The sequence below is a fragment of the Zeus faber genome (genome assembly GCF_960531495.2).
Source record: "Zeus faber genome assembly, chromosome: 14".
Classification (NCBI taxonomy): domain Eukaryota; kingdom Metazoa; phylum Chordata; class Actinopteri; order Zeiformes; family Zeidae; genus Zeus; species Zeus faber.
Genome location: NC_137200.1, coordinates 3,719,632 through 3,744,998, shown reverse-complemented (window position 1 = coordinate 3,744,998; position 25,367 = coordinate 3,719,632). Strand labels below are relative to the sequence as shown.

Sequence of the window (25,367 nt, the reverse complement as noted above, 5' to 3'; positions counted from 1 at the left end):
ACACACACACACACACACACACACACACACACCTCACAAAAAGTTTGGGATATTTGGCTTTAGGATGAAATTTCAGGATGAACCTAAAATGCACTATAACCTTTACAGGTGAACTTAATTTGATCTTCTCTAAACTTTTGAATGCACATGTCCAACTGTTCAATGTTTCAGTACTTTTTGCACAACTTTCTGTTCTCTAACAAGGAGCTGAACGGCAAAATTCACAACAGGTGTTTGATCCATGAATCGACCAATACATTTCCTGGTTCAATTAGAATTGGTATTTAAACAGTCCTCTTCATCATGCTGTTCACATTTTGACATCATGAGACCAAGACGACACCTAACAACTGATCAACAGTACCTCGCCATTGCGAGGCTTCAAACAGGATGTTCTCAGAGGGAAGTGGCCACTGAGCTTAGAGTGTCACAGAGTGTCATCAGCAGGTTGCAACAGAGGTACAGAGACACTGGAAGAGTCACAGAAAGGCATAGAGGTGGACGTCCATTGGCCACATCCCACACTGATGACCGCTTCATTGTGAACAGTGCCCTGTGGAACCGGATGATGATGCCACTCAACTCCAGGCACATTTAAGGGAGGTGAGAGGCACCCAAGTGTCACGTCAGACCATTCGAAACCGTTTACATCAGTGTGGTCTGCGTGCTAGACGACCTGCAAGGGTACCTGACCACACCACCGGGCACAGTCATCATCGTCTTGCACGGGACAGGGAGCATTTACGCCGGACAAGGCACCAGTGGCCTCAGTGCTGTTCTCTGATGAAAGTCGATTCACGTTGAGCAGAAATGATGCTGCCAACGATGTTGGAGACGTCAAGGAGAGCGCTATGCATCAGCCACTGTTGTCACCAGCGAGCCTTTGGTGGTGGTGGTGTTACAGTGTGGGCAGGTGTGTCTAGTCAATTCAGAACTGCCCTACACTTTGTGAATGGTACAGTGACAAGCCCATACTACCTGAATAACATCATTAATCCAGTCATTGTGCCCCTGCATGAACAACACAGGCCTCATTTCATCTTCATGGACGACAATGCTCCAGCTCATGGAGGTGGCATCATTAGGGAACGGCTGCTGGAGGCAGCTCAAATGGAGTGGCCTGCACTTTCTCCAGACCTGAATCCCATAGAAAACCTATGGGATCAGCTGAGTCGCCGTGTAGAGGCTCGTAACTCTGTACCCCAGAACCTCAATGACCTGAGGGCCGCTCTTCAAGAAGAGTGGGAGGCCATGCCTCAGCAGACAATAAGTCGACTTGTGAACAGCATGAGACGTGGTTGTCAAGCTGTAATTGATGCTCAAGGGCACAGGACAAGTTATTGAGACATTGACATTTTTTGTTGTGGTAAACCCACCGCTGTTGTTGGCTTTTGTTTCAATAAATTGTTTAAGATGATGAAATCACCATTGCATGCTTCTACTTAAATGCCCTACTTTCATGATATAATATCAATGTAGCGTAAACGTTTTACATTTGCCATAAATTTCACCCAAAAGCCAAATATCCCTTTAATATAACTTTTTGTGAGGAGTGTATATATATATATATATATATATATGTGTCTATATATATATACATATATATGTGTGTCTATATATATATATATATATATATGTGTGTCTATATATATAAATACATATATATGTATATGTATTTTGTTTTTAACATTGGATTACATTTACATAGCTAAAATACAAATGGAACAGACTTTGATGAAAGCCATGTATACCAGTAAACATGATCTGCCCTTAATCTTAGCAATAATATTTGCATGTAATTTATACAAAATATACTTTTTTTTAAATTAACCAGGACATGGGTAGTTCAGTTTTGTCAGGCTCTGGTTGAGTTACTTTCCCACACCTTTCTTTTCTGTATTTTTTCTAAGTGACCAAGGAATCTTCACAGCATCAGGGGAGGTTTTACAAAAATTTATTTTCCGATAAAATAAACTGCTCGATGTTGGATAATTAATGTTATTCCTATTTTTTTCCACTGAGTTATACCTCGGCTTTGGTCACTAACGTACAAAATGTCCTCCAGGCCCCGTCCCCAGAACGTGAAAAACACAGTGATTTATTATTCATAAAGACTCTTTCTCATCCACCCCAAAAAAAAACGAAAACCCGAAACATTTACATTTTACTTTACAGGACGAGCATGTTTAACACTTTTTATCTAAACATAACAACACACTAAGTTTTTTCTTCTTCTACCTGTTACCGAGCACAAGCCCAACAAACTGTAATGGAAAAAAAAAAAAAAAACCAATAAAACCCTCGACCCATTCAATGTACAAAAAAGGGATCGAGTCGAATTCATACGCCTCTTCATAAGTTGCTGCATTCTAAAAATATAATTACAAGAGATCAGAAATCATACAAAGCATCGATAGTTAAGTTCTTCCTGATTTTTGAAATCCTATGTATTTCTATGGCTCTCCGTCTCCCTTTCCAACGCATAAAATGAAAAAAAAGAAAAGAAAAGCACAGGAATAGGAATATACAGGTTGTTTTTTTAATCCATGTAAAAATACTCAGGGATATATATATATATATATATATATATATATATATGATCACGTCTACGGGGGTTAAAGCTGGTTATTCAAAGTGCCCTGTACTGTTAATACTGTACGTTTAAAAAAAGTACGGTAATTAAGAGAAATACAGAAATACACACTACACTCAACCCCACAAAGAACAATTTTGTGAAGGATAAAGGGCACTTCCACAAAATGGCTGCATGGAACATTATGGCTCTTATTGAATACTGGCTCTAATGTGGTCAGCCTCCACGTAACACACAAACGACTTGTTGCTATGGCGACCCATCATCAGGCGACCAGTTAGGCCGCTTGGAATAAACGGATGAAAAAAATCCATCAAGGTGAAAAAAAAACTAAAAAACTAAAAACAAAATGCTCGGAACAAGACAGGATGTGAAAGAAGAAAACACTTCGTTACACAATTATATTGGTGAGTGTGTGTTTGTGTAGTGAGTTTAAAAATAATTTGTAGAATAACTGCGGTCCAATGAATACACAGTTTGAAAATGATAAAAATAGAATAATAAATCCACCTTGTAACTTACAGGGATGGATCATTTTTGAGTCTAGACCAGTGTTTCCCAACCTTTTTACAATTAAATGACACCACAGCTCACCACTATCCTGTTAACCACTAAAAATGTCAGAAAACCATAGAACTGTGTTTGTTATTCTGTCCTACTAATAGGGACTCGTGAATGATTTGTTCATAGCAAACAACTCTTTTAGATGACACGGAGTCGGGAATCACTCTGGCAAAAGAGTGGGCGAGGGAGTGAATCTTTAATTCACAAACTGAAAATAATTAACACTTCATCGTTCAGGAAGTCCTCCCTCTCTCACTGTGCATTAAACCAACTGAATCAAATGAACAAAAGTTAGAAAATCCAAAAACTCGTTTAACTGAGTGTTTAGTCAAGAACCGAATCTCAAAAGAGTCTAACCTTTTATCACAATTTATGGTCCTCACTTTCAGAATGAAACTTGTTCTGATGAACACAGAGCTGCATTCGGACTAGAACTGATCAATTAAATGAATTAGTGCAGCCTTGCAATTTTGAAAGAGCATAATAAAAGAGCAACATACAACCCAAAGGAAAAACGAAAAATGAAGAGTTTCTGCTAAATGAGCACCCTGAAGCAACGGCGACCGACACTCATTTATATACAAAAAGCGGCCGTTAATGATTTATCGCCTTAAAAAATAGAACTGCATATTATCTCCCATGACAATACAATAAAGTAGAAACTCAATTTTCTTTTCATATTTGGCACTAGTATTATACATCCAGGTGACACGACACCAGGCTAAACAAAACCCACAAAGCCGCTTCGCAGCATCCACTTTCTCCATTAAATCTCTGAAAGATCTATGGTGAAAAACCATCACATTTTAAAAGTTTCTATTTAGTCACGGTGGTAAAGTCTTTGAAAGTTTCCATTAAAAAAACTCAGAAGTCATTTCAACATAATGTTGATGTTATCATCATCAAGTCCCAAGGGCACCCGTTTCCTTAATCCTTTTACGATAAAAACTGTTCAGGTCGTTACAACAAAATGTTTAAACTGAGATCCTGTTTTGAACACTTTTGGTGTTTTTGTGATAACAAATGAAAACTTCGGATTTTAAATCACTCGATGTCATGAAGTGTGTATATATATATATGTATGTATATGTGTGTATGTATATATATATATATGTTTGTGTGTGTATATATACTAACACACACACACACACACACACACACACACACACACACACACACACACACACACACACACACACACACACACACACTATAGATATATAGACATATACATATATATCCCTCTAGGGAGATATACATATTCCCTCTGACTCGACTCTAACAAGATTTGACATCTTAGTCGGAGTACTCAGAAAACAACTCTCAACTCTAGAATTAAATTGATGATATCAGGATAACCTGAATTGCATTAGTTATGTTGTCACCATTTATTTTTCAACACAGACAAAATTTACCCCAAAAAATAAATTTTAAGAGCTTGATTTAATACCTGATGCCATCAGGAATTTAAGTTTGTGTCTTCATTTCATGACATGACAGGATGTTGAAAAATAAAATAGAATAATCCATGTTGGGGTATCTGACTAGGTGATGCGGTATGAAGAAACGTGACATATCTACAGTGATCTACATCTAAATATACTGTATACCTTCTCTGTTTTAAATGGAGTTTTCTCTTGGAATAAATGGCCTGACTAATTATGGCTATTTCCCAAAAATGACCTGAAATCTCATCCGCAGTTCATTTTAGCTTAACTTAAAACATTTATATTTTTTTTTTTTTAATTAGCGAGCATACCTGATTTAAAATTTTATCCCCTGGGATCCCAACACAATTTTTTTTTATATACTTTACAGTAAATTCTCAACGATTACATTTTCGATACTTTGCTGCTATTATCTGGTCATAATGACCAAGTTTATTTTAAGTATTTTAAGACCTGTGTAAAATCTCCAATATTACATATTTTGCCATTGGAATTTCAGAAGGTAGACATTATGAAAAGTTTTATTTTACTGTATTTTTAGAAATGTGTCCACCCAGTAAAGCCTGTCTTAAGTTTACATTTGGGGATCATTACAAACAATGTGGCTTGGACGCAGGACGTAAATTACTGCAATGAAAAAACAACAACCCCCGGCCCCCCAAAAAAAAAGCCCAACAAAAAGAGAAGCGTGAGGAGGATAAATTCCGACGTAAAGTCGTCAGCAGTTTGGACAGCGAGGTGATGAAGAGCCTGAAAAGATTTGAAAAAAGGCACAACTTGTTTTTCTTTTTCCCTTGTCTGATAAATCCTGTGTAAACATTTGGGGGGAGTGCCTTTCGCTCTATGTCCACACTGCATGCATGTGTTTGTGCATATGTGTTTTTATGCATAAAAAGCAATAAAATCTCTTAAAAATCTCTTGTGTGTATATATATATTTTTCCTCTATTTTCTCCTAATGGCTGGGTAGGTAAAATTTGACTTTTCTTGTTTAACAATATATACACATATACAATATACTATCTCTCTCTCTCTCTCTCTCTCTCTCTCTATATATATATATATATATAGTGATAGACATCTGAAATGTTTTTTTTATCGTCGTGAAACATACAGTTCTTCCAGAATAAAGAAAAAAAGTTGTTTTTCCCTCTCTCCTCGTCTTTTTTGGGAGTTCTGCCTCTGTCTTATTTTTTTTAAGATTTTCCTTCGATCGCATAAGTTCTAAAATAGACGTTTCTCTGCATGACGGTTCTAGCGGCGGCGGGATGTAGGGACGGAGCTGGTGATGTGAAGAAGATTGGCAAAGGAGAGTGGTGGTCTCTGATAACTCTTAGCAGCAGAGAGAGGGAGGGCGAGGCAGATCAGGTCTGAAGAAGTAGAAGTACGCGAAAAACGGACGGAGGAGGACGGATTGGGGATGTCGGCGGTCCAAATGGGGGGTTGGGTTGGAGAGGCAGGATTTTAGGTTTTAAGGCATAAATTCACAGTCTAAGGCGGTTTTCATTAATCTCATTTCTGGTGAAAGAGCAGAGGCTTGACACTCCCGTCTTTGAATTTTGGTATCTGGTTGGAGATGATCTCGGCGAGCATCTCGGGGAACTCCACGCTGAGCGACTTGTTGACGAAGGTGTAGAAGCAGAACTGCAGCAGGCCCTCCACCATCTGGGTCAAAAAGAAAGAAAGAAAGAAAGAAAGATGGAGGGACCACCTAGACATAAACTGAATACCAAGTACACATTAAAGTACTTTATCTACAAATCAGATCATCGAGAAGAGGAAAAGTCTCGATATCATTTGGCACTAATACACGGTGCTTATAGATGGTGCATATATACAGTATACTTTAAGGTATAGGAAATTACGTCATTTAAATATATATATATATATATATATATATATATATATATATATATATATATATAGATAGAGAGAGGGGAGAGAGAGAGAGAGAGAGAGGGGAGAGAGAGAGAGGTAATCTACAGAAGGTACAAAATGTCAAATAACCGTAAAACAATATGTAGTCCAGATGCCTCTTTTGGTGGGGAGTGTTCCTTTAATATGCAAATTAGACCACGACAAAAACCAACATACAAGCTGTGGTTGCTAGGCTGAGAAGGAGGCGGTTGCTAGGTTAAGGGAGGAGCTGTACCAGTCTGAAGAGGATGTATATATACATACACTTCTCATTTCATGCATTCCATTATGTGCTAGACGATGACAGGATAATATGATATGAGGTCATCTAAAGTCTTTTTTAGAAATATTAGACATATTAGACTCTATTAGACATTAGAGAGTGGGCTGCATGATGGAAGTGAAGGAAAGAATATTGAGTTACAAATCAATGTTAACTTTCGGAGAAAATAAATGATATCCCTAGATGTTCGATTTTATTTTATGTAAAAGTAAAAGAAACAGTAGAAAAGTAACAGTAAACATTTCGATAGATTCCCTCCAGGGTTATGACGAAGAATGGACAGGCCGTTCCAAACTGCCTATAGGATTAAAATGTAAAACTACAGTTGACAAGGTGCAACTAACATTGATGGAATTACAATGTGATGTGTGTGTCTCAGGTGTGTGTGTGTGTCCCCCTGACCTCCTGCATGGAGTCCAGCAGCTTGGTGAGCTGGTAGAAGCGTTGCCAGTTCTGGCTGGAGTTCTCCTCCCGCTTGACAATGGCCTTCCCCAGCTCCTTGATGTAGGTCATCCTGATCTCATCAAACACCCCCTGGCTCTTCAGGCCGTCCTTTGGCACTGCACGTGAACACACACACACACACACGCACGCACGCACGCACGCACGAAAGTTTCAGTCAGTGGCTAAAGTTGCATTTATTTTCTTTGCTCATTGTTGTATCACAAAAAACGGTAAATGTAATCTGTTACAGTACAGAGAAAAAACACAAAACCACAGATAAACTAACAAAATCCTGAGAAAAGGAATCAAAAGAGGATGGGGTAAAAAGAGATGTTTTATGTCTACCTGTTCGATGCTCTCTCTCTCTCTCTCTCTCTCAAACCTGGTGAAGAAACCAACAGATCCCTTGCGTACCTAGTTATCTCTGAAGAGGGATGTCTGTACTCTTGCTGCCTATTTACCGGTTGACTGATTTGTCTCTTGTTTTTTTGCTATGTTTTTTTGGTTCCTTCGTGATCAAGTTGCTGCTGCTGTGACAGGACTTAGTGCAAATAAAGGAATCTTAAAAGTCGAAGTCTCTCTCTCTCTCTCTCTCTCTCTCTCTCTCTCTCCCTCTCTCTCTCTCTCTCTCTCTCCCTCTCTCTCTCTCTCTCTCTCTAGATTGGTTTGGTTCTGCTCAAGTACCTGTGCTGAGCAGCAGCAGGACCTTCATGCAGAGATACTCGTCATAGGAGACCTGCAGCCGGACAAACTCTTTGGAGATCTTCAGCATCTGTTCACACTGGTCATTCATGAAGGGCAGCTTCATCCGATCTCTGGAGAAGGAAAAATGGGAAGGTCCAAAAAGTAAGGTAAAGTAAAGATAATTATAGGAAGAGATGAACGGCGGCAGGAAGAGGAAAGAATGCCCAGGTGTGGAGTCGAGAGATGGGATGGAAGGGAATTGGAGTATAGGATAGGAAGGACAACAGGCTGTTCATCATGAGTGGCCTGAGAGCTCTCTCCACAGAACAGCACCTGTTCTCTGGGCAACCCTCCCCATCCCACTTAATATCATTTTGATGGATGTTTAGCTCAGTGTGGGTTTGGACGGAAACGCAGAATGTGTTCACCGGCTATTACAGAGGACACAGAGCACATTATCAGTTTTGAATTTGGAAAAAGTGCAAAAGATAGCACCAAATGCAGCCTTGGCAAGACTGGCCAATCACCACGGGTTTGTGTTTATATCCCGATGGAAATATCCCAATCACGGTTCCTGCTTGGATTGAATGCCGTAGTGTCCACTTTTTTTTTCATGGAGCTCGTTTTACGGGCCAGTAAGATTTGGAGCGTGAAGAGACATAGTGTCTTATTCACAAGCGAAAAGCTTGTTTCCCAGAAAAGTATACAGTACACAAAGGCACCTGGGAAAGCAACAGTAGTTTTCTGCAAAATGTACACTAATAGCATTGTAAATTTGTCAAGCAGCATGTAAAACCATAAAGTATAACATAGCATGATATTGGTACAATCTACTGACTACAGTCTACTGTCTATGCAACGGTCAAGCAGTCCCTAAATGTCTCCACCTCCTCCATTCTTAACTGGTGCAAGGTTATGGAGACACCTTGGCCTGGGACGACAGCTTGGTTGTAATGTCCCAGAATTGCTCACAACATAGCTTAAGCATTAAGCTATATCGGTCATTGGTCAGCAGTGGCCAATAGTAATGGGGCGAGCGGGACTATGAGGTTTTGTCAAAAAGTTATGTTATGAACGTACTCGTTGATGACAAGGTCGGGGGCGAAGCAGAGCATGCTGCCGTTGCACTGCTTGTACGACCTCCAGCCCAGGCTGAAGGACATGAGGAAGAGCCAGGAGCACTGCAGCAGCGTCATCTGGTCATCCAGGTGCAGGTTACGGAAGCCTGAGGGGGTCAAAAAGGCACGATGGCCGAAAGGCGCGCACACACACACACACACACACACACACACGACACCACCATACACACAACCACACACACACATATAAACAATAAGATTGGATTAATTAATACATACACAAGATGTGTGTATGTAATATTGGGTATTTATAATAGGCCTACCGACAAAATCCATATCCCAATATTATTGTGCACCTCGATATTGATATTTCCACAATATTTTGGGGAATTATCTTATCTTAGAAGTAAATTTTTAAAGGGGACCTATTCGGAAAAACTCATTTAAACTACATTTGGGTCTCTGATGGGCCTACTAACACACAAACTGTGAAATAAGCCAACCCAGTTTATTCGTTTTTGGGAGCTATTTCAGAAAACATTTCCTGAAACGAGCCGTTCAGATTCTACGTCAAGTGGGGCTTCAGTAGAATTTGAGAGAATAACAAGTGCTGCTGAGAACTGCTCTGTTGGCTTACAAACCAGCACAATCTTTTTCAAAGAAAGAGGAATAAATACCAACTGTCCATGAAGAAACTGCAGACGAATGAAATAATAATAATAACAATAACAATAATAACAATAATAATAATAATAATAATAATAATCATAATAATAATCATAATAATAAATGGATAAATATTTAAAAAATAATTGTGATAATAAAATAAAATAAAAGTATGTGGTAGATAGACTGTAGGCTGATCCTGCGGCACCAATTAAAAAAGTGTGTTTTTATATTTTTATATTTTTTATCAAAAATATTCAAAAAACGTGTTTTGAGGACCTCAGAGGCCTATTTTAACTTTTTGAAAAGATGCAAAATAGGTCCCCTTTAAATCATGGGATAGATGTGAGATAGAAAAGCTTATCTGGAAGATAGTCATGCAGCGTGATTGGTCAGATGGAGCGAATGCCAGTTAACGGAAAAGAACAATATGGCGGTGTGGTGTGGGGGTGGTGTGGTTAAAGCAGCCCCACCTCTCTTGGGTCTAGGTAATTGGGCTCAGGGATCCGGGATCAGGGTGGCTATATGCCTGTTGCTTGTCAGAGCAATGAACAAGCAACAGGTAAATCACCCATCCCCACACACACACGGGGAGAGCCTCTGTCAATGACATGTGTCCATCTGCTCCCAGCTTGTTACGTCTCGCCATTCTCTCCAACAAACTGGTGTGTTGGCAACATCTTTGCCTGTGTCTCTGTGTGGGAGGGCCCTGAAAACGCCCCTCGGAGGGCTTGTGGCAGGCGGAACTGACACAGGTGGTAAGTGGTAAATCAGTATTCCAAGTACTAACCTGCAATTATCAACCCGGCATAGAGAGCACGGAGCAGAAGAACAAACAAACAAGAAAGAAAAATCGAATTACATAGATTTTCAGAATGCACTTATAAAGGCGTTCAATCGGTTGAAAGTGAAGTCAGATTGTATTGTCTCTAAGCTGTGACACTGTTACATAAGAGCTTCACTTCCCCACTGTCGACTTGGCACATTGCCACGATCAGACGACACTAATGCACAAAGTGGTCTCTGATGAGATTTGCCGACACGTGACGTTTTTCAAAAATTAAGGGTCAAAAAGCCGCTGTTTTCGAATTTTTGCTAAGAGGCTTTTGCTGAGTAACCCAATTTCGAAAGACTGGAGTAAACAGCAGAATGCAACAAGTAGAGCAGCATACACTCACCCCAGTGCGCCCAGGGAAATAACTGAGGCGATTACCAAATCATGTGCCATTGTTTTGTTGATCGTAGAAATACTGTACCTTTAGGGTGGCACAGATTTCCAACGCATTCCTATTATATCAGAACAATAAAAATGGTGTCGGGCTTGACCTAGAAACTTAAGTAGTTTCAGAAATATTAGTCTAGGATGAGGATTTGAGTAAATAAAATAAAAGGTGATTTGTCTGGATGTGATTTGATTGAGTTCCTTTGACATTACTGCTGTCGATATTTTGTTGCATATTATGTGTTAGTCTGCTACTTGGTCCACTCTGATGATTAGGCCCTGGAGCCCAATGTTTGCTCATCCTCTTGGGTTAAAATTATTTTAGACATGTTACAGAAGTGACACCTCACTCTTCAGTCATAAATGACTTAGTGTGACATACTTTGGTGGAATATACCGCTGCACTTTAACTTTTTCCAAAGGAAAAAAAACACAAAACATCCATATCTTTAAAAATCCGTTTTGCTTTTGTTTCACAATGTTCTTTTCAGTAACCATCTGCAAGGACTGTCGGCACTGTACCAATGCAAAGTAATTACAAGGGGAACTTCTACAATGACCATGATTGTCCCTCTGGCTATCACTGGCTACGACAGATAATTGGCCAAGTATTGCACTCAGACTGCCAAAAAAAAAGAAAAACGTTTCACCTTGCCCATTTCCACTTGACCAACCACTGGCTGAAGTGAAGGGTTAAGCTCAGAAGGAACATGTTCCACATTCCACCTGTCACATTCTACCAATGTAACATGTGCTGCAGCCCGACTTCCTTCGACATAAAACACATTCCAGCCTCATGCTTCAGTGCAAAATACCACGGTAGCAGGGCAAATGCTTCGATATTCCCCAAAAAACATAAACTGAACTCCAGTATTCCACCCTGTAACAGTAAACTGTGCCCTCAACGGGAATCTAAGAAAATACTGACAAAACACAATGTTAAATGAAATGAAACAGAAAGACAAGACTGGAAACTCACACGACGGAGCAAATAAATTGATATGAAATTGATATGACTTGCATGGCCATATGATCAACAGAGGTAGTATCAGTCATACAGCACGGATGGTGTATGACAAAACAAATATGTACATGTTTTGAATTACGGGGGGGATTGTGGGGGGGGGGGGGGGCCTAATTAAAACTTTGATGCACAGGTCAGGGGTGGTCGAAACATTTATACCTTATTACCTGTAATCATAAAAAGAAAAATTAATTTCCCATATTTATGCCTGGAAGATCTTGATTCTTGATCTTGAATCTTGTAATACTTGTAAGAATACTTGTAATAATATAATATTTCAGACACCCCTAAAGTGGACCATATCATTTGAGCATGCGTATTGACCGAACGATTGCGCAGGCTCAGTGCGCACGATGCAGGCAAGGTGAGACAAAGGAGAGAGGAGGATAAGAGGAGGAGAGGTGAAGAAAAAGATCAGAGTGAGGGAGAGAAGAGGAGGAGCGTGGTGCGTTGCAATGGTGTAGTCTCCGTGATACGCAAGAATACGGCGTATAATCAATAAGAAAGCTCCAGGATAATCTTATACCAACTTAAAAATACTCAAGAAAAGGATACTTGAAAACACAGTTTTGTGACAGAACCCCCCCTCTCCAAACAAAACAAATACAAATTGTGTTTATTATTTTAGATTATTATTTTTGGTTTCAGACTCCTAGTTTAAAGAAAGAAAAAAAAAAAAGGCTGTGGGGCCCGAGATGTAAAGGTCCTCTCTTGAGCCAGTGTTTGGTTTGTCCGCTCCGGGATACTGTAGAAGAAAGATGGTGGTGCAACATGGCGGCCTCCGTGAAGCGTACCCGCAGCCAATGTAGACAAAAACGGCTCATTATACGGTAACGAAAATGAATGATTCTTATTTTCATAGGATTATATACCTCTTCTTTTCCTTTCGGCTGCTCCCGTTAGGCGTCGCCACAGCGGATCATCTGCCTCCAATACCTTCTGTTCTGCGCATCTTCCTCCCTTACACCAACTGCCTGCATGTCCTCCTTCACCACATCCATAAACCTTCTCTTTGGCCTTCCTCTTTCCCTCTTGCCTGGCAGCTCCATCCTCAGCATCCTGCCCTCAATGTAACTCTCATCTCTTCTACACACGTGTCCAAACCATCTCAATCTGGCATCTCTCACTTTTTCACCAAACTGTACAACCTGAGCAGTACCTCTAATGTACTCATTCTTAATCCTGTTCATCCTTGTCACTCCCAATGAAAATCTCAACATCCTCAACTCTGCCACCTCCAGTTCAGCCACCTGCCTTTTTGTCAGAGCCACCGCCTCTAAACCGTACAACATAGCTGGTCTCACTACCGTCCTGTAGACCTTCCCCTTCACTCTTGCTGGAACCCTTCCATCACAGATCACTCTGGACACCCTTCTCCACCCACTCCTCCCTGCATGTACTCTCTTCTTCACCTAATGGGATTATACACTAATTAAAACATACTTACGAATATTATATTCTATTTCCGCCAAGCCTCCCTCAAGGCGAGACGATAATGCAGATCGATTCGATTATTGGGTGACAATTGACCAGCAAAGATTCATGACTGGCCCCAACCCTTTTCTGTCTCAAAGTATTCTTTTGTTTAGTAAGTAGCTGTGTGAGAAGAGGGATAATGTGCAGCTAGCCGGTCATTATCACAAAAAAATGCCCTACATACATACTTATATACATACATACATACCTACACACACATATACTGTGTATATATATATATATATAAAATATATATACACACACACACACACATATATATACATATATACATACACATATACACATATATACATACATATATATATATTGCATTACTGATCAGCACTATGCATTCACCCTGATAATGTAGGTATGTATCCTTCATGTGCAAAATTGTTACATTATTAACCTACGAAAAAAATAAAACTGCCCCCCCCCCAGCCCTTGCACCTGGGAGCGACTTTGCCCACTTGACAGCAGAGATGACCTGTTGGCCGCCGAGCCGGTTGAGCGTGGTCATGAGCCGGTTGGAGGTGTCGGGCAGCGTGCTGTCGTAGCCTGAGTAGATGATGTCGGGCTCGATGGCCTTGAGCAGCGACAGCATGGTGGGCACCAGCTGCGGCATGGATTTGGGGATGACGGGCAGGGGAACCAGGCTGCCCAGCTCTGGCGATGCACATGGCTGCTGTACCTTCATCTTGATCAGCTTCTTGTTTTTCCTTGCTGGGTGTGGGGGATGCGGAGGGGAGGGATGGAGGGGAAAACATGAAAATGAGAGCCAAATCATTAATTGACCATATTCCTATTTTCACATTTTATTTGTACAAATCCATGAGGTGTAATGAAATAATGTCGATAAAATGAGTTAACAGTCAAAGTAGCAGCGGCAGAATACTAAGGTAGATCTAAGGTGAAGAAAAAATCAGACAAATGTAACACGCAATGTTACATAACACTTAAACCTAAATTACCAAATGGGCAGCAAGTTATGAAAGGAAACTGCGTTGCATTCACAAAGCACCAAAATCGAATTGTCTACTTTCTAAGCCAGGGAGTGTTTCATAAAGTACTAACTGAAATTATTTTAATTTTGTACTATTTTTGTGTTTTTTGGTTTATTTTTTTTAAGTACACATAATCACAAACGGGACTATCGAATACAATGTAGACTTGTTTTAGTCTGTATTGATTCTCTGGCTGTCATCTTTTCAGATTGTTTTTTTGCTGCAATTTGCCTGTGAAACATAACAGGAGTTAAGAGGTTACTGTGGAAAAAAGGTTTTTCCCTACTCTGCCCCTTTCATAAAATAAAGATAAAAAAATCCTCTCGGAGAGTTTCCATGACAACTAAGAGGCTTTCTAGTGGGAGTTAAGGTTAGTTTGCCTGCTGATGCATTGATGTCCAGCAAACTCTTGAGCACACACTGTGACATCCTCTCTCTCTCTCTCTCTCTCTCTCTCTCTCTCTCTCTCTTGAGTAATACACTTAACCCCTTATTGCTCCTGATGGCTGCGTCCATCGGTCTATGAATAATTGTAAGTTGCTTTGGACAAAAATGTCGGCTAAATGACGAAGTAAAGATGTAAATATACTATATATATATATATATATACCGAAGATACAATAAACTAAAATAAAAAAAATAAATGAACAAATATATCAGGAAAGATATTTTGTGACGGAATGTGCCAGTTTGAAGGCTCTAAAGCAGAGAGTTCAATAGTTGCATTGCCAGCATAAGCATGATCACCTTTTCTTTCGGTTATGGGAGATTTAGCAAAAAAATAATTAAAAAAAGCCCTCATATGTGACACACCACAGCAAAAGACGCCACCTGGTGCATTTCTAAAATCGCCAGGATCAGCCAAATAAGTTGAAAAAACCTTCCTTGAAGGAAAATTAGATTTTTCCAGATTCGCGTTCCCTTTTGTTCTTTTTTATCTCTCAACGTATTTTCAAAACCGAGTTTGATTTATAAATAGTAGATAAATGTTAAACTGTGGAGTTAAATACTCCCGTTAGATTACACGGGGAAACGCTGTTCACTTACTGAGACGCGGAACAGCGCTGAATAACGCCGATCGATGGTTTCCTTTAAAGCGACCCTCCAAGTGAAGATCATTCATCCATATTCCATGTGATGTGAAGTTACAATGTGAAACCGTTTTGATAGAATTCAGCCTTGAAATCATACTGCTTTTACACACACGGAGCCACTGTTGTGAAACTGCGAAGAAGAAAAACCCTTCGCGTCACGCACCTACGTCACTTCCATAAACAGACGGTTAAAGCACAAAGGGTTATGGTTAACAGACGGTTAAGGTAATCGTTAAGGATTTGATGGGGGTGGTAGCTCAGGCGGTAGAGCTGGTGGTCTAGTAATCTAAAGGTTGCTGGTTCGATCCCAGGCTCCTCCTGCTAGCAGGCTGTAGTGTCCTTGAGCAAGACACTTAACCCCTAATTGCTCCTGATGGCTGCGTCCGTCGGTGTTTGAATAATTGTAAGTCGCTTTGGATAAAAGCGTCTGATCAATGACTAAATGTAAATGTAATGTATTGTGGATTAGGCGAAGCGGGTGCGGAAGCTCTGAATCATATTTCGGATCTTGATCTGACCAGTGTGATAGATCCAAGTCAGTGTTAGCAGCGCGTACTTGACTTCATTTTCCGCGAAGATAGTCAGTTCTCCGACAGCGACGCGGAGAACGACAGTGCTGCTGAATCTGATGTTACTCCGGACTTGGAGAAAATTTCAAACAGCGGATTTCAAACTTAATGTGACGACGAAACGGAATATTTTCAAGAACCACCAAGGAAGAAGATTTTCTTTATTTGTCACACAACACACCACACTATAACACATGCTTGCACACACACACGCACATGCTTTGGATGGTGGCTGGTGAAATGGTTCCTCTGCATTTAACCCATCCTGGCTTGTCCTTCCTCCGGGGGCACAGCCAGGAGCAGTGGGCAGCGTACGTAGACGCGCCCGGGGACCAGGTGATAAGTGTCCATCGCTGGTCAGACGATGATGGGTGCATGTTTTGGGTGGGGGTCCTTACTGACGTGAGGTGGAGGAAACCCCATGTGAGCACGGGGAGAACATGCAAACTCCACACAGAAAGGCTCCTATTTGGGAGATAACCCGCCGGAGCACGGTGCCAACAGCACCCCAGGCGGGAATCGAACCCAGGACCTTCTTGCTGTGAGGCAGCAGTGCAATGCACTGTGCCACCGTGCCACAGGAGGCCGACGATACGCCCGCAGTTGTTACAATGGAAGAAGTTGATGACGTGATGAAGGCCGTTGAGGTTGGTGGCTGCCCGGGCGGCTCTGAGGACATCCGTGGAGCGTGGGCCAGTGTTCTTGGGGGATCCTGGGGTCCCACTGGGAAGCTGGGTGGTCTGGGTGGTGGCACCCGCTCCTTTGTCTGAGTTGAGTTGGGGGGGGGGACGTGCTCCCGGGGAATACCTGCAGCTGGTGTCTGTATGTGGGTTCCGGGTTGGGTTGTGGGTTCTGGGGCTCAGGTTGGGGGCGGGGGGTGTGGGCCGCTGGTTTGGGTCTTGGGCCCCGTGGTTGGCGGTTGGCACGCCGCTGGGGTCGCCCGCCCCACATGTGGGGTGGCTGGGCCTGCGTGTCCCTCTGCGTCCTGTGGGGGGATGGGCGGGGTGCAGGCCATGTGGGTGGGGATGCGGCGGGCAGCTGCCATTTTGCCTGTCACGCTCCTGCCCAAGCTTGCTACTCGTCCGTCCCAAAAATTTTAACTGCAGTTACCAACAGCACACATTGAGCACTGGGGCTTTTCTATTTTTTTTTCCCGGGGTGGCAGGTCGCTGGCGGGTCGGTGTGGGGGCGTGGTTGGCCGGGGGGCGGTTGGGTGGGCCCCCCCCCGGCCTGGCTGGAGTCCTGACGGCTTGCTCCTGGTGGCTTGGGATGTGCTGCGACCTGGCGGGGCTGCGGAGAGTACCGCCAGGTGCCTTGCGGGGCCCCTGGGGGGACTGCTTGTCATTGTGGGTGTGGGTTGGGTGTGGGGGGCGGCTGTTGGCCTTTTGCTTCTGCGGTGGGGCCTCTCTGCGGCGGGCGCCCCGGGTGCTGGGGGTGGCGAAGGGTCTGAATAGCATCGCTGGAGGGTGGGGGGGGTGTAACATCGAGGTGTGCCCGATGTTACACCGCGCTGGGCCCGCGCTGGGCCCGCGCTGGGCACTTGCTGCTACGTGTATGGTCACTTGGCACTCATGCCGGGCAGGGCGTCTGGTCGGCTGCGGTGGGGCGGGCCTCCCCCTTTGTGCAGGGCGTGGGTGGGTGTGGGGGTCCAGCTGGCCCGCCCATGGGGCGAGTGGCTCGGGTGGGGTGTCAGTCTGTCACCGTGGGGCCGTGATCCGGACCTGCAGTCCGTGCCTTGTGCCCATGGCCCGGGTTCTGTGCCGGCGGCTGTGCCTTGTGTCTGCGCCCAGGGGTTGGTTGTATGTGTGCGCCCCTGGGGTGCGGGGATTCCTCGTGCTACCTGGGACTTGGTCATGCTCCTCGGGCTGGGCGTGGGAGTTGCTCCACTGCCCTCTGGCTTCTCTGGGGGCCCGGGGCACCCGGGGATCTCCTGCAGCTGGGGGTTGTCCAAGGGGCTGTGGAGTTCAGGGGGCTTCGGGGCCCCTTGCGCTGCTTGGAGGCGCCGCGACCTTCCACATCAGTACCAATGGGGATAAGTCATGTACACTCACCGGTGGACATCTTACACACACAGGCACGCACCACACCTGCTTGGAGTGCACCCCAGCGACCTGGGGTGCTTTCCTTTCATTTCCTCCCTCATTTGCTGCCATAACTATGACAGGAAGAGTGCCACGTGACCAGTTGTAGTTCCAATTTTCCTGGACCTAATTCAGTTTTTCAATACATGTTGTCGTCCAATGTTCATGTTTTTGTGAAAATGTTGTTTGTTTCTATGTTTATTTGTCTCACCGGGGTGATTCTCCCCCTCTTGGAGTAGTGATCAGTTGTTTATAGACCCAAACATGATAAATAGTTCTCCAAAGAGGGGGGTTGGTGGTGGCTCTCCATAACCAAAACTGTGCTCTTGTCATTCTACAGGTCATCCACAGGACAGAGTTATTGCACCAGTTCTTGATAATTTAAGAATTAATAAAGAGTTGCATTGCAGGTTGAGAACTTGAACTCCACTTGCAGACTAACTCTGCCCTAGATGCAATACCATACAAATACTCTGTGTTGTATGCCCAGCATGCTGACAGCACAGGTGAAAAAAAAAAAAAAAAAAAAAAAGATAGACTACATTTTGTTGTGTTGTCCGTACTTTTAAACTCCAAAATAATTCCACTTTTATAAAAAATGTATATTCTTTCTGTTAAATAAAAGCTTTTTTAAAAACAAAATTAGTTGTGTGTTGTTGAGTGTTAAACGCTGTTCGTGATTGGCCCATTCAGCATTATGTTAAATAGCCATGAGGCTTTGTTTGTTGCTGAGGTTGCAGTGGCCACAGGCTCACCAAAACAGGACAACAAGACTGGAAAAGCATAGCCTGGTCTGATGAATCTTGATTTCTGCTGAGGCACACAGACGGTATGGTCAGAATTTGGCGCCAACAGCATGAATCCAACAGTCCAGGCTGGTGGCGGCAGTGTAATGGTGTGGGGAATTTTTTCTTGGCACACTTTGGACCCGTTAATACCAATCAAAATCATCGCTTGAATGCCACAGCCTTAGAGTATTGTTACTGACCATGTGCATCCTTTCACGGCCCCAATTTACCCATCTTCTAATGACTACTTCCAGCATAATAATGCACCATGTCACAAAGCAAAAGTCGTCTGAAACTGGTTTCATGAACATGACAATGAGTTCAAGTTCTTCAGTGACCTTCCCGGTCACTGGATCTGAATCCAATAGAACACCTTTGGGATGTAAGGGGAGATTTGCAGCATGAATGTGCAGCTGTCAAATCTGCAGGAATTGCGTGATGCAATCATGTCAACAGAGACCAGAATCTCAAAGGAATGTTTCAAACATCCTGTGGTGTCCGTGCCAAGAAGAATTGTGGCTATTTTGAGAGCAAAGGGAGGCCCTACCTAGTATTAGTTTAGTATTCCTAATAAAGTGTAATAATAAAAAAATATGTTAAGAGGAATATATAACAAATCAATCTTATTTGCTTTTGATATATTCTCAGTAATTCTGTATATTTAGGCTTTTGGTTTTTTATTTAGCCATTTTCTTTGGATAGTTGGCTATTTTTGTACATTTGGCTATTCTTGTTTTATCTTTTCAGATTGTTACCTTTTTATGCCATTGGCTTATATTTTAAGGTACATTTTTCGGGTTTATATACTTATTTATCATTCATTTCTTTCGGTGTATTGTACATGGTAAATGTAGCTATCTTCTAGCTACTTCCTTTACGGTGGTGATCAAATCATCATTACTGATAGTAGGCATGGCTCAGTGCCCCCTACTGGTTGATAACCTGCGGGGACATAGACACACATAGCCTGCGGGGAGATAGATTAGTACTTTTTGCGGCTCTCTGTGTCACAAATTTCGAACAAAACTGGAAAGCAGGGCGGTCTTCTCGGCTCCATTAATGTGAGATTGATCGGAGCATTTACCAAACCGGTCCAACTCGTGCGGCCGTTGTTTACCTTCCAGGTTCATTCCGGCTTGAAGACACTTCCGGAAGCGGCAGGCTGGACAGTTCTTCCTGCGGATCTTGTCGATGATGCAGTCATTCCTTCCAGCACACAGGCAGTTGTGTTGTCCTGGTGGGGGGGACACGACAACAATTAAAGCATCGAACAGGTAGACGTAAATCATCTCTTAACTTGCTCTCATTAACTAGCTAAGAAGGATTTGAGAAGGATTCGCTTCAGGTACACCTGTTGATTCCAAGTTAACCCTAACAAACCTTTAACTTCCAACATCAAGTGCTGAGGTCTCTACTACCACATTGAGTGGCAATTAGTCATTTTTGCCATTCCTACTAATATGAATATACTTTTTATCTTAATATTACTATGATGATCGCATCCTAAAAACTAGGATGGTCATAATGAGATAAGGATGTTGTTATGGATGGTATGTTTTCATAGAAAACACTGTAACAGGGCCAACAGAGATGAAGATGTGCACTGGAGAACATGCTCCTCCAGCCCCCTTCAAACACCTATCAACCATTTTGTATCATTGGTTGGCGTTAAACCTTCTGTTGACAACGTGGCGTTGGTTACATTTCCACATCAGACTTCTAAAGCTGGAGCTAAACTCTTACCAAGATAAAAAGGGATTTATAAAAGGCGCTTTTGTGTGCAAGAGCCAGAGGAGCGTCATATGAGTCTAATCTCTTCCTTTTGGGCTCACTCTCACACATTAGCAACTATTGTGATGAACGGTGATATTGAAGGAAGTAATTTAAGTAGACTATTTGTTTTGCCCTCTAGCGCATTTGCCCTCTCAAAGGGCATCTGCAGCGACCCCGGGGCCAAGCGGCTTCATTTGTTTGACTTTTCATTGCAAATTTTGCCAGTGCTACTTTTAAGCTTCTTTCGAAAGCTTGACAATGTCTTGATGGTGTTATAACAGAGAGGCAACCTATAGTCAGCGTGTCAGATAAGGGGGCAGTGGCTCAGGAGGTAGAGCGGGTCCGGTCGTCTAGTAATCGGAAGACTGCCAGTTCGATCACTGGCTCCTCCTGGTAGCTTGATGAAGTGTCCTTGAGCAAGACACTTCACCTAACTGCTGCTAGCTTTTTGAGTCCAGGTACATTACTTCAGCACACAAGGCATTTTGCTGTAGAGTGTTAACAAAATTATAATACCTACTCAACCTGTTTGTGGTGATCACATTTTTTAAACGTAGCCTCCAGGGTTAGAATGACCTGCAATCTGATTTGTTTTAGAAGTGTTACTGGCTGATCTCTCAATAATTTGAGCCTACGCAGGGTGAAAAGATTAGGTCTTGAACATTGAAAATGGCCGTCGCAAACACACAGACAAAGTTTTCTTTGGGATCATCGGTGCTTGAAGGGGGCAGGTACTTCGTGGGACATATACTAAAATTGGCTGTTGGCACCGGCAGGTTATCTCGCCAAATAGGAGCCTTTCCGTGTGGAGTTTGCATGTTCTCCCTGTGCTCACATGGGATTTCCTCCAACTAACGTCAGTAAGGACCCCCACCAAAAACATGCACACATCATCATCTGACCAGCGATGGACACTCATCACCAGGTCCCCGGGCGCGTCCACGAATGCTGCCTGGCTGTGCCCCCGGAGGGAGGACAAGCCAGGATGGGTTAAACGCAGAGGCCTCATTTCACCGGCCACCATCCAAAGTATGTGCATGTGTGTGTGTGCGTGCATGTGTTGTAGTGTGGTGTGCTGTGTGACGATTAAAGATTGTTCTACTTCTACTTTTTACCAGGACTTTTCACAAGCTGCCAACACTCTGTTCTGCCCTCTAAATTTGAAAATTTTATCAAATGGATATATTGTAAAATATATCATATTTTATTGGGTCAGACCTCACTTTTTCTTTTAATTATTAGAACGAGCAAGCTGCGAGCTCCGGCTCGGGGGTGGCCATGTTGCCCCATGCCAGCATGTGAATAAGGGGAGTACCTGCACATATTTTTTTCCACTTCAAGCAATGGGGATCATGAATTACTTCAGTCTGCTCTGAATTTTTAAATATTACAGGTCATTGGGGTTCAGGGATTGGCGTGGTTCTTTGAAGTAAAGGGCATCCAGTAATACCATCGGTGACCAAGACCGATGGAACAATACCAGGCCATAGATTAACTAAAATATTTACTTTAAACATTTCAAGAGTTAGACACACTCAAAGGGAAATTCCACGCAGAATCTCTCAATTTGCCTTCAAGTTGTCAACCAACTTTTGCACTTCCAGGACTACAACAAAGGGAAGCCCTATGCTAACTGACTAGCAAGTTAACCAGCCAATGTTGAGGAATATGCCATTGCTACATGATATGTGAGTTACATTGAGTACTTATGATAAGTAAGAACATACATGTATGTACCAATTATTCAACAATTTTTATTATTACTCAACTTTTGTGTATATGACTGTGGCAGTTCGCCTACCACCCCCCATCCAAGTGGCGTTTTAGTGTAGACACCAGTTTGTTGTAAAAAGAGGGCTAGTTGGAATTAGCCCAGGAGCAGATGGACATGTGTCATGACACAAGCTCCTCTCTTGAGTGAGTGTGGTGATGGGGGTTTTACCTGTTGCACGTTCGACCAACCAACAAGCAGCAGGTATGCAGCCCAAGATCCACCAATTACCTAGATTTAGGTCAGGCGTAGCTCCTGAAACCACACCATATACCCCTGACACCAAACCGAGGCCAGGGAGAATACCTGGAATACTCTTGGTACAACACCAGAACTCTCAGATGGATATGGTTAAAGGTCTGGCAAATGCAACTCCTCTTGGAAGGTAGGAAATCCATCTGTGATCCACAGTTTACGGTGATTCGACCAGATTTCAGCCTTCAGCTGGCAATAGCAGCCATCGCCACTCTCAAAAACAGCTATAGCAAACAACAGCATAAACAGCCATCTGTGACATCTACAGTGCCAGCTGAACTCGCTCACTCGCTCAAATCTCACCCTGATCTGCTAATGACTGGGACTCATGATCAGCTCCAGTTTTTAAACAACTAGCGCTACCCATTGCCCAAGTTGCCTTCTGGAGATTTTACTATTAATAGTGAAATACGTCAATTATGACGTCAATTAAGGAATTCAAGCGGAAGAATAACTTTATTATTATTATTATCATTATTGAGAAATTTGTCCTCTGCATTTGACAACTAGGCACAGTGGGACAAACTCTAATTCTAGTGCCATCGTCGTGGACAGGTGCATCCGCAGGGGTGTCTAACGCTGAAGTGTGTGTGGAAACCAACGTGAACATGGGGGAGAACATGCAAACTCGACGCAGAAAGGTTTCATTCCAGTTGGTATCCAGAACCTTCTTGCAGTGAGGCTGAACACTGCGCCATCCATGGGCTGGTATTAATTCCATCTGTGGCATGATTGGCCATCCTGGAAATGTGATCGCTTTTTTTCATATTCTTCAGAGTTCTATGATGGGGAAGTGCTCTGCAGAAGAAAATGATTTGAATGTTTTTCTTATCATCTGTCATTTTTTCCAATCATTAGTACCCTATGTTACAAAAACGCGAAGCGGTGCTTAAGATGGTCAGGTTTAACTCGCTCCAATCTACTTCCCTGAAATGGTTTCAATTCAGATAGCAAAATATAATCAACTGTCTTGTGCGAGTGCTGCATCTTCCTAGCATGGCTAATAAAGTCGCAGGTTTGTACATCCTCGTACAACAACGGTACTGATCAGTACTAAGAGTTTAAAACAACACACACATCTATTACATACACACTCATTAATTTATTCACAATTAACAAGATAAGTGGAATCCTCAGTGCCTTAAAAAATATGGAAGGGTTCAAGTCTGTGTACACAACAGCTTTGTAAGATAAGTCAACAAATTCCCAAAGAGCTCTCACAGCATTACAAAACAGCCAATTATGGGTGTTGGTGTCATGTTGCCGGCTGAGGTGCTTTGCAGAGCTGTTTGGATAAACGCCCCAATTCGCTGTTTTTAGTTACGTAATGGATTTAATTGCCCTTTATTCATCCCCCTAGGGAAACTGCACTATTACGACAACATAAAATAACGGAAGAGGTACTGTAGCAACATTATGGAAAGGTTGAGTTTGACAGTGTGCTCTTGGCCTAAATAATCACATTGTTAGATTGGTTATAATCAGTGGCCTGTTAGGTCTATCGTATAATATTTACACCAGAATTAGTGGGTATACCAGTTTTTTTAAACATGGGTAAACCCGTTAAAAATAGGTACAATAATATGATTGACGCCTTTCCCATTGGCGGTAGAATTTAATTTAATTTAATTTTTTCTGGTGCATCACGTTCGACGTCACAAACACGTCTGAAAAGGCGCGTGTCATAGTTCCAGTGTGATTGGGAACCAAACAGTGAAAGACATAAAACTGTAAAACCAAAAAAAAAAGCCTTTTGAGCCGTTCAATAGAATCGGATCGTTCAGGAATGACCCAACACTACAGTAGAAGCAGCGTGGAGTATCCATGCTCACACCCGCGCACGGGAGATGCTCCTGCAGTTCGGAGACCGGCTTGGGGTGGTGCTGGAGTCCCTCGGAGTCCAACGGGGAGCGTGGGGTTTCCCGCTGTGTTCTCCACACACATTTCATGGTCCCCCATGCGGGGAAAAAGCCAAAAACTTCTGCTTTGGATTTTGGATTGTAAATTGGATTCGAAATGATCGAATGATACAAAAATATTCCTGTCTATTAACGCGCCAATGGGCCAGCATTAGCGGGTCAACCCGGGTGTCCTGTTCACATCAGAGCCAATCAGAGGTGGAGATGATTAAAAACCTCTGTCTATTGCCAAGTCATTTGACCCGGGACTGAAACCCGGGTTTTCCTTTCCCACTGATGACAAATGCCAGATGTTCGCGGATGTTACCAGGTTTTTGGCGCAGTGAAAAAGGGATATACTTTAGTGTAATTGATTCAGCATAAGGCATTCCAAGTAGAGCCCTCATTGACCTTTTGCCTTCTTGCATGTTTTCAAAATGTCTTTGTTTTACATTTCTAAATGTGTAACTTGTGTACAAGACAATTTCCGTATTGCTGTATCTAGAGAGCCATGTGCTCCATTCGGCCATTCACACAAATCCCAATATCACATTCATTTTAAAGATCAGTCCAAAGATTGTAATGCTGTGTAATATTACTAATATTGTTAAAACCAGTGTTTTCCAACCACTGTGCTGCTACATACTAGTGTGCTGTGACATCTCGCCAGGTGTGTTGTGAAAATGGTTCAAATTCCACTGAAAATACATAAATAAAGGAAACTAGCTCTGAAAC

The 25,367-nt window shown here is 42.6% G+C and overlaps 1 protein-coding gene across 2 annotated transcripts in view; it reads right to left on the bottom strand.

The window, feature by feature from the left end:
- Window positions 1-2,073: 2,073 nt before the first annotated feature.
- Window positions 2,074-25,367, bottom strand: part of LOC307240359 (glucocorticoid receptor-like) — a 92,899-nt gene continuing 69,605 nt past the window's right edge. For both annotated transcript variants that reach the window (XM_080014120.1, XM_080014121.1), the window contains 6 exons: window positions 20,053-20,169; window positions 13,850-14,122; window positions 9,013-9,157; window positions 7,933-8,063; window positions 7,207-7,364; window positions 2,074-6,269 (listed from right to left, as the gene is read on the bottom strand). In XM_080014120.1, the coding sequence (XP_079870246.1) occupies window positions 6,117-6,269; window positions 7,207-7,364; window positions 7,933-8,063; window positions 9,013-9,157; window positions 13,850-14,122; window positions 20,053-20,169 (977 nt within the window). In that variant the 3' untranslated portion in view covers window positions 2,074-6,116. The remainder of the gene's footprint in view (window positions 6,270-7,206; window positions 7,365-7,932; window positions 8,064-9,012; window positions 9,158-13,849; window positions 14,123-20,052; window positions 20,170-25,367) is intronic.